Genomic DNA, 15,692 nt, shown 5'->3' with positions numbered 1-15,692 from the left:
CTCATCTGACTCTGGGTCAGTAGATAAAGGGCCTTATCTGACTCTGGGTCAGTAGATAAAGGACCTCATCTGACTCTGGGTCAGTAGATAAAGGGCCCCATCTGACTCTGGGTCAGTAGATAAAGGGCCTCATCTGACTCTGGGTCAGTATATAAAGGACCTCATCTGACTCTGGGTCAGTAGATAAAGGGCCTCATCTGACTCTGGGTCAGTAGATAAAGGGCCTCATCTGACTCTGGGTCAGTAGATAAAGGACCTCATCTGACTCTGGGTCAGTAGATAAAGGGCCTCATCTGACTCTGGGTCAGTAGATAAAGGGCTTCATCTGACTCTGGGTCAGTAGATAAAGGACCTCATCTGACTCTGGGTCAGTAGATAAAGGGCCTCATCTGACTCTGGGTCAGTAGATAAAGGGCCTCATCTGACTCCGGGTCAGTAGATAAAGGGCCTCATCTGACTCTGGGTCAGTAGATAAAGGACCTCATCTGACTCTGGGTCAGTAGATAAAGGGCCTCATCTGACTCTGGGTCAGTAGATAAAGGGCCTCATCTGACTCTGGGTCAGTAGATAAAGGACCTCATCTGACTCTGGGTCAGTAGATAAAGGGCTTCATCTGACTTTGGGGCAGTAGATAAAGGGCTTCATCTGACTCTGGGTCAGTAGATAAAGGGCCTCATTGCCCAAATCCCAAAGTATCTCTTTATTAATTTAATTAATTTAATAATACTGAATATTAATGTGGAGATATTATTAAATATGTATATATTTATAGGTACTTAGTTTAAAACTTCTTCGGGATCGATGTCCCTTCCACGGGACGGTTGAGCTAACGTAGGCTAATGCGATTAGCATGAGGTTGTAAGTAACAAGAACATTTCCCAGGACATAGACACATCTGATATGGGCAGAAAGCTTAAATTCTTGTTAATATAACTGCACTGTCCAATTTACAGTAGCTATTACAGTGAAAGAATAGTTGTCGCAGTAGTTGTTATTAGTTTTAGACCTATTAGTAGTTGTACAACAACTTTCATATTATTATTAGTCTATTGTTATTTTTATCAGACAGTAGTTTCTATTTTATTATTATTAATATTGTTATTTTTATCAGACAGTAGTTCCCATTTTATTATTAATATTATTATTATGAGTCTATTGTTATTTTTATCAGACAGTAGTTCCCATTTTATTATTAATATTATTATTATTAGTCTATTGTTATTTTTATCAGACAGTAGTTCCCATTTTATTATTAATATTATTATTATTAGTCTATTGTTATTTTTATCAGACAGTAGTTCCCATTTTATTATTAATATTATTATTATGAGTCTATTGTTATTTTTATCAGACAGTAGTTTCCATTTTATTATTAATATTATTATTATTAGTCTATTGTTATTTTTATCAGACAGTAGTTCCCATTTTATTATTAATATTATTATTATTAGTCTATTGTTATTTTTATCAGACAGTAGTTTCCATTTTATTATTAATAGTATTATTATTAGTCTATTGTTATTTTTATCAGGCAGTAGTTTCCATTTTATTATTAATATTATTAGTTCATTGTTATCATTATCAAAAAATAGTTCCCATAGTATAATATGTTTTATTAATATTATTATTAATATTGTTATTTATATCAGACAGTAGTTCTCATATTATTATTATTACTAAGTATTGTTGGTTTTATTTGTTTCCTATTTTTACTTGACACTTGAAAATGAGATGGTATAGGGAAATGAAATTAAAGCGTGTAGAGTCTGTGTGTGTGTGTGTGTGTGTGTGTGTGTGTGTGTGTGTGTGTGTGTGTGTGTGCGTGTTCCTCACTTCTCTATGGGCAGAGCGTGTGGTCCAGAGATGGAGTATCTGTAGAGGAACGTCAGGAAGTTCCTGAATGAGTCAAAGAACGGCCAGTGTGACAGCAAACAGATACTCTTGTTAGCGTGAACGCTCTTTGTCCCCTCGCTGCTATTGCACGTGCCCGGTAGCCCCAGGAGAGAACGCTGTCTGTCACTCAGCTGGTCCTCTGGGTACGGCTCATAGAACTGGATGGCAGCTCCATACACCTGGAGAGAAGTAGACGAACACACACACACACACACACACACACACACACACACACACACACACACACACACACACACACACACACACACACACACACACACACACACACACACACACACACACACACACACAACAGTAAGTAACATATCCGCAAATCCCCAAGAATTTGTTCTTAACCTACTTGCCTAGTTAAATAAAGGTAAAATAAATAAAAATAAAATATCTGTCTGTCTGTGTGTGTGTCAGAGGAGGCTAGTGGGAGGAGCTTTAGGAGGACGGTTTCATTGTAATGGCTGGAATGGAAATGGTATCAAACACATCATGTGTAACAGTATAACTTTAAACCGTCCCCTCGCCCCGACACGGGCGCGAACCAGGGACCCTCTGCACAAATCAACAACTGACACCCACGAAGCATCGTTACCCATCGCTCCACAAAAGCCGCGGCCCTTGCAGAGCAAGGGGAAACCCTACATCTAGGTTTCAGAGCAAGTGACGTAACTGATTGAAACGCTACTAGCGCGTACCCGCTAACTAGCTAGCCATTTCACATCCGTTACACATGCATGTGTAACCCACGTTCCAATTATTCCATTCCAGCCATTACAATGAGCCCTTCCCCCTATAGTTTATCCTACCAGCCTCCTCTGGTGTGTGCTTGTACCCACCTTGTCTCCAGAGGCCCCAGTCAGCACAAAGGTAGAGAAGACAGGCAAGGAGTGTTTGGTGTGAGCTGGCCAGAACTCAATGCTAGCTCCCATGGGCAGACAGAACAGAGGAACAGACTCCGGCAGGGGAAAAGACTCATCGTCCTCCTCTGGGTACCGACACAACAGACCTAGAGAGAGAAATCAGTCAATATTCTGTCCTATTACACTGTCTAATATTCTGTCCTATTACACTGTCCAATATTCTTTCCTATGACACTGTCTGTTCAATATTCTGTCCTATTACACTGTCTAATATTCTGTCCTATTACACTGTCTGTTCAATATTCTGTCCTATTACACTGTCTAATATTCTGTCCTATTACACTGTCTGTTCAATATTCTGTCCTATTACACTGTCTAATATTCTGTCCTATTACACTGTCTGTTCAATATTCTGTCCTATTACACTGTCTGTTCAATACTCTGTCCTATTACACTGTCTAATATTCTGTCCTATTACACTGTCTAATATTCTGTCCTATTACACTGTCTAATATCCTGTCCTATTACACTGTCTAATATTCTGTCCTATTACAATGTCTAATATTCTGTCCTATTACACTGTCTAATATTCTGTCCTGTTACACTGTCTAATATTCTGTCCTATTACACTGTCTAATATTCTGTCCTATTACACTGTCTGTTCAATATTCTGTCCTATTACACTGTCTGTTCAATATCCTGTCCTATTACACTGTCTGTTCAATATTCTGTCCTATTACACTGTCTGTCTAATATTCTGTCCTATTACAGTCTGTTCAATAGAGAATCCAAGTACTTTACCTGCGTTGTATGCGATTGTGTTGGTTTTAGCCAGTGACTTCTTGTAACACAGGTACACTGAGGATCCCCACTGACAAGGACAAACAGACAAACACAACATGTGATTGAAACGGGTAAAGACAATGCATTATAAACTCAGCAAAAAAGGAAACGTCCCTTTTTCAGGACCCTGTCTTTCAAAGATAATTTGTAAAAATCCAAATAACTTCACAGATCTTCATTGTAAAGGGTTTAAACACTGTTTCCCATGCTTGTTCAATGAACCATAAACAATTAATGAACATGCACCTGTGGAACGGTCGTTAAGACACTAACAGCTTACAGACGGTAGGCAATTAAGGTCACAGTTATGAAAACTTAGGACACTAAAGAGGCCTTTCTACTGACTCTGAAAAACACCTAAAGAAAGATGCCCAGCGTCCCTGCTCATCTGCCTGAACGTGCTTTAGGCATGCTGATTCAGAATGGCCCATAGGGCAGGAGCCAATGTTCTGTTTCTGTAGCGTGAGACAGCTTGTTGTACAAGTACAGTGACTTGCGAAAGTATTCACCCGCCCTTTGCATTTTTCCTATTTTGTTGCCTTTCAACCTGGAATTAAAATTTATTTTTTTGGGGGGGAGTTTGTATCATTTGATTTACACAACATGCCTACCACTTTGAAGATGCAAAATATTTTGTATTGTGAAACAAACAAGAAATAAGACAAAAAATTTAAAACTTGAGCGTGCATAACTATTCACTCCCCCAAAGTCAATACTTTGTAGAGCCACCTTTTGCAGCAATTACAGCTGCAAGTATCTTGGGGTATGTCTATAAGCTTGGCACATCTAGACACTCGGCTTTTTGCCCATTTTTCAAGGCAAAACTGCTCCAGCTCCTTCAAGTTGGATGGGTTCTGCTGGTGTACAGCAATCTTTAAGTCATACCACAGATTCTCAATTGGATTGAGGTCTGGGCTTTGACGAGGCCATTCCAAGACATTTAAATGTTTCCCCTTAAACCACTCGAGTGTTGCTTTAGCAGTATGCTTAGGGTCATTGTCCTGCTGGAAGGTGAACCTCCGTCCCAGTCTCAAATCTCTGGAAGACTGAAACAGGTTTCCCTCAAGAATTTCCCTGTATTTAGCGCCATCCATCATTCCTTCAATTCTGATCTGTTTCCCAGTCCCTGCCGATGAAAAACATCCCCACAGCATGATGCTGCCACCACCATGCTTCACTGTGGGGATGGTGTTCTCGGGGTGATGAGAGGTGTTGGGTTTGCGCCAGACAGTGTTTTCCTTGATGGCCAAAAACTTCAATTTTAGTCTCATCTGACCAGAGTACGTTCTTCCATATGTTTGGGGAGTCTCCCACATGCCTGTTGGCAAAAACCAAACGTACTCTTTCTTTAAGTGATGGCTTTTTTCTGGCCACCCTTCCGTAAAGCCCAGCTCTGTGTAGTGTATGGCTTAAAGTGGTCCTATGGACAGATACTTCAATCTCTGCTGTGGAGCTTTGCAGCTCTTTCAGGGTTAGCTTTGGTCTCTTTGTTGCTTCTCCACAATTTTGTCCCTGACCTGATTGGAGAGCTCCTTGGTCTTCATAGTGCCGCTTGCTTGGTGGTGCCCCTTGCTTAGTGGTGTTGCAAACTTGGCCTTTCAGAACTGGTGTATATATACTGAGATCACGAGATAGATCATGTGACACTTAGATTGCACACAGGTGGACTTTATTTAACCAATGTTAACTGCCCATGATATATGAGACAACTTACACATGGCTTACGTTCATATGAAGTGGCATTGTTTACATCGTTACCTAGCAACCCCTTACCCCTACAACTTTTACAACTACTAGTCTACCTGTAACTCGTCATGGATGATTTTAAAGTTACTTTTGATTTGTTTTATCCAACGTTTAATGAATTGTAACAACAAGAAGAGGAGGAGGTGGAAGATATGAAAGAAATTAAACAAGAAGAGCAAATGGACCAGCAACCTGAGTCCAGTGTTAACATTATAGACACGGACCAGCAACCTGAGTCTAGTGTTAACATTATATATATATATATTTTTTTTTTTGTCATTTAGCAGACGCTCTTATCCAGAGCGACTTACAGTAGAGTGCATACATTTTATTACATTTTTACATACTGAGACAAGGATATCCCAACCGGCCAAACCCTCCCTAACCCGGACGACGCTATGTCAATTGTGCGTCGCCCCACGGACCTCCCGGTTGCGGCCGGCTGCGACAGAGCCTGGGCGCGAACCCAGAGACTCTGGTGGCGCAGCTAGCACTGCGATGCAGTGCCCTAGACCACTGCTCCACCCGGGAGGCGGTCCATAGACCACTGTGCCACCCGGGATTATAGACACGGACCAGCAACCTGAGTCTAGTGTTAACATTATAGACATGGACCAGCAACCTGAGTCTAGTGTTAACATTATAGACACGGACCAGCAACCTGAGTCTAGTGTTAACATTATAGACACGGACCAGCAACCTGAGTCTAGTGTTAACATTATAGACACGGACCAGCAACCTGAGTCTAGTGTTAACATTATAGATATGGACCAGCAACCTGAGTCTAGTGTTAACATTATAGACATGGACCAGCAACCTGAGTATAGTGTCAACATTATAGACACGGACCAGCAACCTGAGTCTAGTGTTAACATTATAGATGGACCAGCAACCTGAGTCTAGTGTTAACATTATAGACACGGACCAGCAACCTGAGTCTAGTGTTAACATTATAGACACGGACCAGCAACCTGAGTCTAGTGTTAACATTATAGACATGGACCAGCAACCTGAGTCTAGTGTTAACATTATAGACACGGACCAGCAACCTGAGTCTAGTGTTAACATTATAGACACGGACCAGCAACCTGAGTCTAGTGTTAACATTATAGACATGGACCAGCAACCTGAGTCTAGTGTTAACATTATAGACACGGACCAGCAACCTGAGTCTAGTGTTAACATTATAGATATGGACCAGCAACCTGAGTCTAGTGTTAACATTATAGACACGGACCAGCAACCTGAGTCTAGTGTTAACATTATAGACACGGACCAGCAACCTGAGTCTAGTGTTAACATTATAGACACGGACCAGCAACCTGAGTCTAGTGTTAACATTATAGACACGGACCAGCAACCTGAGTCTAGTGTTAACATTATAGACACGGACCAGCAACCTGAGTCTAGTGTTAACATTATAGACACGGACCAGCAACCTGAGTCTAGTGTTAACATTATAGACACGGACCAGCAACCTGAGTCTAGTGTTAACATTATAGACACGGACCAGCAACCTGAGCCTAGTGTTAACATTATAGACACGGACCAGCAACCTGAGTCTAGTGTTAACATTATAGACACGGACCAGCAACCTGAGTCTAGTGTTAACATTATAGACACGGACCAGCAACCTGAGTCTAGTGTTAACATTATAGGAACGGACCAGCAACCTGAGTCTAGTGTTAACATTATAGACACGGACCAGCAACCTGAGTCTAGTGTTAACATTATAGACATGGACCAGCAACCTGAGTCTAGTGTTAACATTATAGACACGGACCAGCAACCTGAGTCTAGTGTTAACATTATAGACACGGACCAGCAACCTGAGTCTAGTGTTAACATTATAGACATGGACCAGCAACCTGAGTCTAGTGTTAACATTATAGACATGGACCAGCAACCTGAGTCTAGTGTTAACATTATAGACACGGACCAGCAACCTGAGTCTAGTGTTAACATTATAGACATGGACCAGCAACCTGAGTCTAGTGTTAACATTATAGACACGGCCCAGCAACCTGAGTCTAGTGTTAACATTATAGACATGGACCAGCAACCTGAGTCTAGTGTTAACATTATAGACATGGACCAGCAACCTGAGTCTAGTGTTAACATTATAGACATGGACCAGCAACCTGAGTCTAGTGTTAACATTATAGACACGGACCAGCAACCTGAGTCTAGTGTTAACATTATAGACATGGACCAGCAACCTGAGTCTAGTGTTAACATTATAGACATGGACCAGCAACCTGAGTCTAGTGTTAACATTATAGACACGGACCAGCAACCTGAGTCTAGTGTTAACATTATAGACATGGACCAGCAACCTGAGTCTAGTGTTAACATTATAGACATGGACCAGCAACCTGAGTCTAGTGTTAACATTATAGACACGGACCAGCAACCTGAGTCTAGTGTTAACATTATAGACATGGACCAGCAACCTGAGTCTAGTGTTAACATTATAGACACGGACCAGCAACCTGAGTCTAGTGTTAACATTATAGACATGGACCAGCAACCTGAGTCTAGTGTTAACATTATAGACATGGACCAGCAACCTGAGTCTAGTGTTAACATTATAGACATGGACCAGCAACCTGAGTCTAGTGTTAACATTATAGACACGGACCAGCAACCTGAGTCTAGTGTTAAGTTAGACAAGGAGAGAAATGAAAAAGCTACATCAAGACAAACCAACTGGGCAGTGAAGATCTTTCTGGAATGGCTGTCAGACAAGGGGATAAACATCGATCTGGCAACTGTTTCAAAACAGGAGAAGGGTAATATTCTCTGGAGTTTCTACGCCACCTGCTGAATAAGGTTTGATTTGGAGTTGCACTTTGACCAAAGAGGCAATGAAGGAAATCGCAAACTGAAGCCAGACTCATTCGTGATAAAAAGAAGACAAAAATGAAGAAACTAAGAACCACAAAGAATCCACTGGAAAAAAGACAGAGAGAATGGTTGTGGCTGAACGTATGAGAACCTATGGGAACGAGCTCTGCCCCGTGGAAATAGATAGCTGTCGCTGCTGTGACCATCCGAAAACAAAATTCATTTTGGTTTCTATTCTGATCTGCTGTATCAATGTCTTTGCTAAATCAAATCTAATTTTACTGGTCACATACACATGGTTAGCAGATGTTAATCCGAGTGTAGCGAAATGCTTGTGCTTCTAGTTCCGACCATGCAGTAATATCTAACAAGTAATCTAACAGTTCCCCAACAACTACCTAAGACACACAAATCTAAAGGGGTGAATGAGAATATGTACATATAAGTATATGGATGAGCGATGGCCGAGCGGCATAGGCAAGGTGCAATAGATGGTATAGAGTACAGTATATACATATGAGATGAGTAATGTAAGATATGTAAGACATTATTAAAGTGGCATTATTTAAAGTGGCATTGTTTAAAGTGACTAGTGATCCATTTATTAAAGTGGCCAGTGATTGGGTCTCCATGTAGGCAGCAGCCTCTCTGAGTTAGTGATGGCTGTTTAACAGTCTGATGGCCTTGAGATAGAAGCTGTTTTTCAGTCTCTCGGTCCCTGCTTTGATGCACCTGTACTGACCTCGCCTTCTGGATGATAGCGGGGTGAACAGGCAGTGATGCACCTGTACTGACCTCACCTTCTGGATGATAGCGGGGTGAACAGGCCGTGCTACAGTGCTAGTAGTTTTGCTTCACATGGCGGTCAATACGAATAGAACTAGCGACCAGAGAACGTCTAACATGTCACTTGACAACCCGTGTTAACATCACGTTTTGTTGAAAAATGGATGGTTTGGGAAATAATCTTGATTTTTAATGCTGGTCACCTGTTGTATAAAAGCAATAATACACTCGAGTCCATGTGTTATGACTATTTTATCATGGTTGTGGTGGTCTATGCCACTCGGCTATGACCACATCACAGACATGATACAAATGTCATGACACATGTATTATTGCTTAAGTATTGTTTGGAATTGTATTGTAAAGTATTGCAAAGTATTGTATAGTATTTTATAGTATAATATTATATGCAACTGTAGTGTATAGTACTGTGTAGTATTGTGTAGTATTGTGCAGTATAATATTGTATAGAATTGTATAGTATTGCATAGCATTGTATAGTATTGTATAGTATCAAATTATATGGAATTGTATAGTACTGTGCAGTATTGTATAGTAGTGCATAGTATAACAGTGTATATAATTGTATTGTATAGTATTGTGTGGCATTGTATAGTATTGTACAGTATAATACTGTATATAATTGTACCGTATAGTACCGTGTAGTATTGTATAGTATAATATTGTATAGAATCGTATTGTGTGGTATTGTGTAGTATCGTGTAGTATTGTATAGTATAACAGTGTATATAATGTTATAGTATTGCACAGTATTGTATAGTATTGTATTGTGTAGTATTGCATAATGTTGTATAGTATTGTATAGAATAATATTGCATAGAATTGTATTGTATAGTATTGTGTTGTATTGTATAGTATTGTATTGTATAGTATTGAATGGAATAATATTGTATAGAATTATATTGTATAGTATTGTATAGAATAATATTGTATAGAAGTGTATAGAATAATACTGTATAGAATTGTATTGTATAGTATTGTATTGTATTGTATAGAATAATAGTGTATATAATTGTATTGTATAGTATTATATAGTATTGTATTGTATAGTACTGTATTGTATTGTATAGTACTGTATTGTATTATATAGTATACTATGTTTTATATAGTATAATATTGGATAGTATTGTATTGTACAGTATTGCATTGTGCTGTATAGCATTCAATTGTATAGTATTGTATAGTAGAGTATTGTATTGTATAGTATTGTAGTGTATAGTACTGTATAGTGTTGTATAGTAGTGTATTGCATAGTATTGTATAGTATATTATTGTATTGTATAGTATAGTATTGTTCGATTACTTGTTAGATATTACTGCATGGTCGGTACTAGAAGCACAAGCATTTCGCTACACTCGCACAAACATCTGCTAACCATGTATATGTGACCAATAAAATTTGATTTGATTTGATATTGTATAGTATTGTATTGTAGTGTATAGTATTGTATAGTATTGTATAGTATTGTATTGTATAGTATTGTATGGCATTGTAGTGTATAGTATTGTATTGTATAGTATTGTATAGTATTACATTGTATTGTATAGTATTGTATAGCATTGTAGTGTATAGTATTGTATTGTATAGTATTGTATAGTATTGTAGTGTATAGTGTTGTATAGTAGTGTATTGCATAGTATAGTATTGTATTGTATAGTATTGTGTAGTATTGTATTGTACAGTATTGCCTGGTATTGTGTAGTATTGTATAGCATTGCAGTGTATCGTATTGTATAGTATTGTATAGTATTGTATAGTTTTGTATTACATTGTATTACATTGTATTGCATAGTATTGTATAGTATAGTATTGTATTACATTGTTTTGTATAGTATTTATAGTATTGTATAGTATTGTATTGTATTGTATAGTGGTGTATAGTATTGTATTGTGTTGTATTGTATAGTATAGTATTGTATAGTATTGTATCGTGTATTGTATTGTAAAGTATTGTATATTATTGTATAGTATTGTATTGTATTGCATTGTATTGTGTAGCATTGTATTGTATAGTATAGTATTGTACGGGTTGATTCTGCTCACCATACTACTGTTGAGGTTCTTGTCGACCTTGCAGAAGGTGTGAGGGGGCGTCTCCCCTTTGCCCGGGATGATGATGCAGACATCTGTGACAGCCAATGACGTGTGAGGCTGGCTCTGCGGGGAGCGGCGATAGGTGATGTAGATGCGCTGGGAGGAGGAGCTACTTATGTTGGCAGGGCGACCAGAGGGCGTGGTTTGGACGATGTGACAGCCAGGCTTCAGCTTCTCCTTCCACTCATACAGAACCCTGAGAGGAGACAGAGGAGGAAATGTTAGGACTGATTCACAATACACAGCTGTGCCAAGCCTAGCCTAGCTGTACTGGCCTGGACTGGTTGCTCATACCCCATTGGATGCTACCTTTGGATTGGGACACATCCATTGGATGCTACCTTTGGATTGGGACACATCCATTGGATGCTACCTTTGGATTGGGACACAGCCATTGGATGCTACCTTTGGATTGGGACACAGCCATTGTTGCTGGACAGAAAATATCTGAGCCAGCACTGTACAGTTGGGGCTGCCATGATAGAGGCATCACTGTACAGTTGAGGTCACCATGATAGAGCCATCACTGTACAGTTGAGGTCACCATGACAGAGGCATCACTGTACAGTTGAGGTCGCCATGATAGAGGCATCACTGTACAGTTGAGGTCACCATGATAGAGCCATCACTGTACAGTTGAGGTCACCATGATAGAGCCATCACTGTACAGTTGAGGTCACCATGACAGAGGCATCACTGTACAGTTGAGGTCACCATGATAGAGGCATCACTGTACAGTTGAGGTCACCATGATAGAGGCATCACTGTACAGTTGAGGTCACCATGATAGAGGCATCACTGTACAGTTGAGGTCACCATGATAGAGGCATCACTGTACAGTTGAGGTCACCATGATAGAGGCATCACTGTACAGTTGAGGTCACCATGATAGAGGCAGCACTGTACAGTTGAGGTCACCATTACAGAGGCATCACTGTACAGTTGAGGTCACCATTACAGAGGCATCACTGTACAGTTGAGGTCGCCATGATAGAGCCATCACTGTACAGTTGAGGTCACCATGATAGAGGCAGCACTGTACAGTTGAGGTCGCCATGACAGAGGCATCACTGTACAGTTGGGGCCGCCATGATAGAGGCATCACTGTACAGTTGGGGCCGCCATGATAGAGGCATCACTGTACAGTTGGGGTCACCATGATAGAGCCAGCACCATGATAGAGGCATCACTGTACAGTTGGGGCCGCCATGATAGAGGCATCACTGTACAGTTGAGGTCACCATGATAGAGCCATCACTGTACAGTTGAGGTCACCATGATAGAGGCATCACTGTACAGTTGGGGCCACCATGATAGAGGCATCACTGTACAGTTGGGGCCGCCATGATAGAGGCATCACTGTACAGTTGGGGTCACCATGATAGAGGCATCACTGTACAGTTGAGGTCACCATGATAGAGGCATCACTGTACAGTTGAGGTCACCATGACAGAGCCATCACTGTACAGTTGGGGTCGCCATGATAGAGGCATCACTGTACAGTTGAGGTCACCATGATAGAGGCAGCACTGTACAGTTGAGGTCACCATGATAGAGGCAGCACTGTACAGTTGGGGTCGCCATGATAGAGCCATCACTGTACAGTTGGGGTCACCATGATAGAGGCATCACTGTACAGTTGAGGCTGTCATGATAGAGGCAGCACTGTACAGTTGGTGCAGCCATGATAGAGGCAGCACTGTACAGTTGAGGTCGCCATGACAGAGGCATCACTGTACAGTTGAGGTCGCCATGATAGAGGCAGCACCATGATAGAGCCAGCACTGTACAGTTGAGGCTGCCATGATAGAGACAGCACTGTACAGTTGGGGCCGCCATGATAGAGGCATCACTGTACAGTTGGGGCCGCCATGATAGAGGCAGCACTGTACAGTTGGGGTCACCATGATAGAGCCATCACTGTACAGTTGAGGTCGCCATTACAGAGGCAGCACTGTACAGTTGAGGTCACCATTACAGAGGCATCACTGTACAGTTGAGGTCGCCATGATAGAGCCATCACTGTACAGTTGAGGTCACCATGATAGAGGCAGCACTGTACAGTTGAGGTCGCCATGACAGAGGCATCACTGTACAGTTGGGGCCGCCATGATAGAGGCATCACTGTACAGTTGGGGCCGCCATGATAGAGGCATCACTGTACAGTTGGGGTCACCATGATAGAGCCAGCACCATGATAGAGGCATCACTGTACAGTTGGGGCCGCCATGATAGAGGCATCACTGTACAGTTGAGGTCACCATGATAGAGCCATCACTGTACAGTTGAGGTCACCATGATAGAGGCATCACTGTACAGTTGGGGCCACCATGATAGAGGCATCACTGTACAGTTGGGGCCGCCATGATAGAGGCATCACTGTACAGTTGGGGTCACCATGATAGAGGCATCACTGTACAGTTGAGGTCACCATGATAGAGGCATCACTGTACAGTTGAGGTCACCATGACAGAGCCATCACTGTACAGTTGGGGTCGCCATGATAGAGGCATCACTGTACAGTTGAGGTCACCATGATAGAGGCAGAACCATGATAGAGCCAGCACTGTACAGTTGAGGTCACCATGATAGAGCCATCACTGTACAGTTGGGGCCGCCATGATAGAGGCATCACTGTACAGTTGAGGTCACCATGATAGAGGCATCACTGTACAGTTGAGGTCACCATGATAGAGGCATCACTGTACAGTTGAGGTCGCCATGATAGAAGCATCACTGTACAGTTGGGGTCACCATGATAGAGGCATCACTGTACAGTTGAGGTCACCATGATAGAGCCAGCACTGTACAGTTGGGGTCACCATGATAGAGGCATCACTGTACAGTTGAGGTCACCATGATAGAGGCATCACTGTACAGTTGAGGTCACCATGATAGAGGCATCACTGTACAGTTGAGGTCACCATGATAGAGGCAGCACTGTACAGTTGGGGTCGCCATGATAGAGCCATCACTGTACAGTTGGGGTCACCATGATAGAGGCATCACTGTACAGTTGAGGCTGCCATGATAGAGGCAGCACTGTACAGTTGGTGCAGCCATGATAGAGGCAGCACTGTACAGTTGAGGTCGCCATGACAGAGGCATCACTGTACAGTTGAGGTCGCCATGATAGAGGCAGCACCATGATAGAGCCAGCACTGTACAGTTGAGGCTGCCATGATAGAGCCAGCACTGTACAGTTGGGGCCGCCATGATAGAGGCATCACTGTACAGTTGGGGCCGCCATGATAGAGGCAGCACTGTACAGTTGGGGTCACCATGATAGAGCCATCACTGTACAGTTGAGGTCGCCATTACAGAGGCAGCACTGTACAGCTGTACATGATAGAGGGAAAAGGCTTTTAGTGTGTTTACATAGTAAACAATATCCCACAACGTGTTGTTTACCTTTGAAACAATTAATAGACAAATGATCTCATTTACTCCTAAGCGCATAGACATCAGAGTTGAGCCTTGATTATGGTAAATCACGTTCGATAGACAGCGAAAGAAGATTACTGGACGACTGACCCAAGAAAGCATATGTACTGACCTTAGGTCTACACTAGGAGATGGGATTAGGGTTGTTTTTGGTGAGATTATAGGCCAGTGACCCGGGGAAGAACTGGTCCTAGGTCAGATCTAATGGAATAGGTGATTGAGTGCTGTAGTGTGTGTTTTGGGTAAGTGACAGCATAAGCACTGTTCCTAGACCAGTCTTAGGAAAAGGGCATTGGTCTAGTGGTGTGGGTGATTGGCCAGTAACTGTTCCTAGGTCAGTCCTAGAAGTAAAATAGGGATTAGTGTAGTGTTATGTTAGTGTAGTGTTTTACCAGTCCTAGGAGTCTGTTATAGGATTAGTGTAGTGGTGTGAGTGACAGTTTAAGTACTGATCCTAGACCAGTCCTTCTAGAAAAAGGGGGATTAGTGTTGTGCTGTGAATAACAGGATAAATACTGATCCTAGACCAGCCCTAGGAGGTTACGATAGGATTAGTGTAAATCACAGGATAAGAACTGATTTCAGGTCAGTCTTAGAAGGAACAGGGGATTAGTCTCCATCCCACATAGCATCCTATTCCCTATATAGTGCACTACTTTAGACCAGAGCCCTATGGAACCCTATTCCCTATATAGTGCACTACTTTTGACCAGGGCCCTATTCTCTATATAGTGCACTACTTTTGACCAGGGCCCTATTCCCTATATAGTGCACTACTTTTGACCAGGGCCCATAGAGATGCAACCCAGGGATTAGTGTAGTGTTTCTGTGAGTGACCATGTAAGAACTGTTCCTAGACCAGCATTTATAAAGGTAAAGAGTATTGTAGTGTTTGTGAGTAGCAGGAGAATGACTGACCCCAGATCAGTGAGAGGAGGTTTATCTCGGCCTCTCTTGTAGCAGAGGTAGATCTGAGGCCCTCTGAGACTGGCTCCGTTCAGCTCTGCAGACAGACCAGATGGGGTGGACTCTAAGCAGGTGTAACCCTGAGGAACCTAGGAATAATGATACATAAAGACAAATCATCACAACGATACATTCATAGTGCAGGTACAGGGTCGATGGGATGTGTGGTCCTGTGTGGC

At 41.8% G+C, this 15,692-nt stretch overlaps 1 protein-coding gene across 1 annotated transcript in view; it reads right to left on the bottom strand.

The window, feature by feature from the left end:
• The window catches only part of dennd4a (DENN/MADD domain containing 4A), an 87,801-nt gene that overhangs the window by 71,194 nt on the left and 915 nt on the right, over window positions 1-15,692 (bottom strand). The window contains exons 2-6 of the mRNA XM_038984282.1: window positions 15,466-15,602; window positions 11,053-11,299; window positions 3,567-3,636; window positions 2,742-2,911; window positions 1,834-2,072 (exon numbers count right to left, since the gene is read on the bottom strand). Of these exons, the coding sequence (XP_038840210.1) occupies window positions 1,834-2,072; window positions 2,742-2,911; window positions 3,567-3,636; window positions 11,053-11,299; window positions 15,466-15,602 (863 nt within the window). The remainder of the gene's footprint in view (window positions 1-1,833; window positions 2,073-2,741; window positions 2,912-3,566; window positions 3,637-11,052; window positions 11,300-15,465; window positions 15,603-15,692) is intronic.

The sequence above is a fragment of the Salvelinus namaycush genome, unplaced genomic scaffold, assembly GCF_016432855.1.
Source record: "Salvelinus namaycush isolate Seneca unplaced genomic scaffold, SaNama_1.0 Scaffold226, whole genome shotgun sequence".
NCBI lineage: Eukaryota > Metazoa > Chordata > Actinopteri > Salmoniformes > Salmonidae > Salvelinus > Salvelinus namaycush.
Note: the sequence above shows the minus strand (reverse complement) of the source record. Positions and strands in the feature narration are given on the sequence as shown.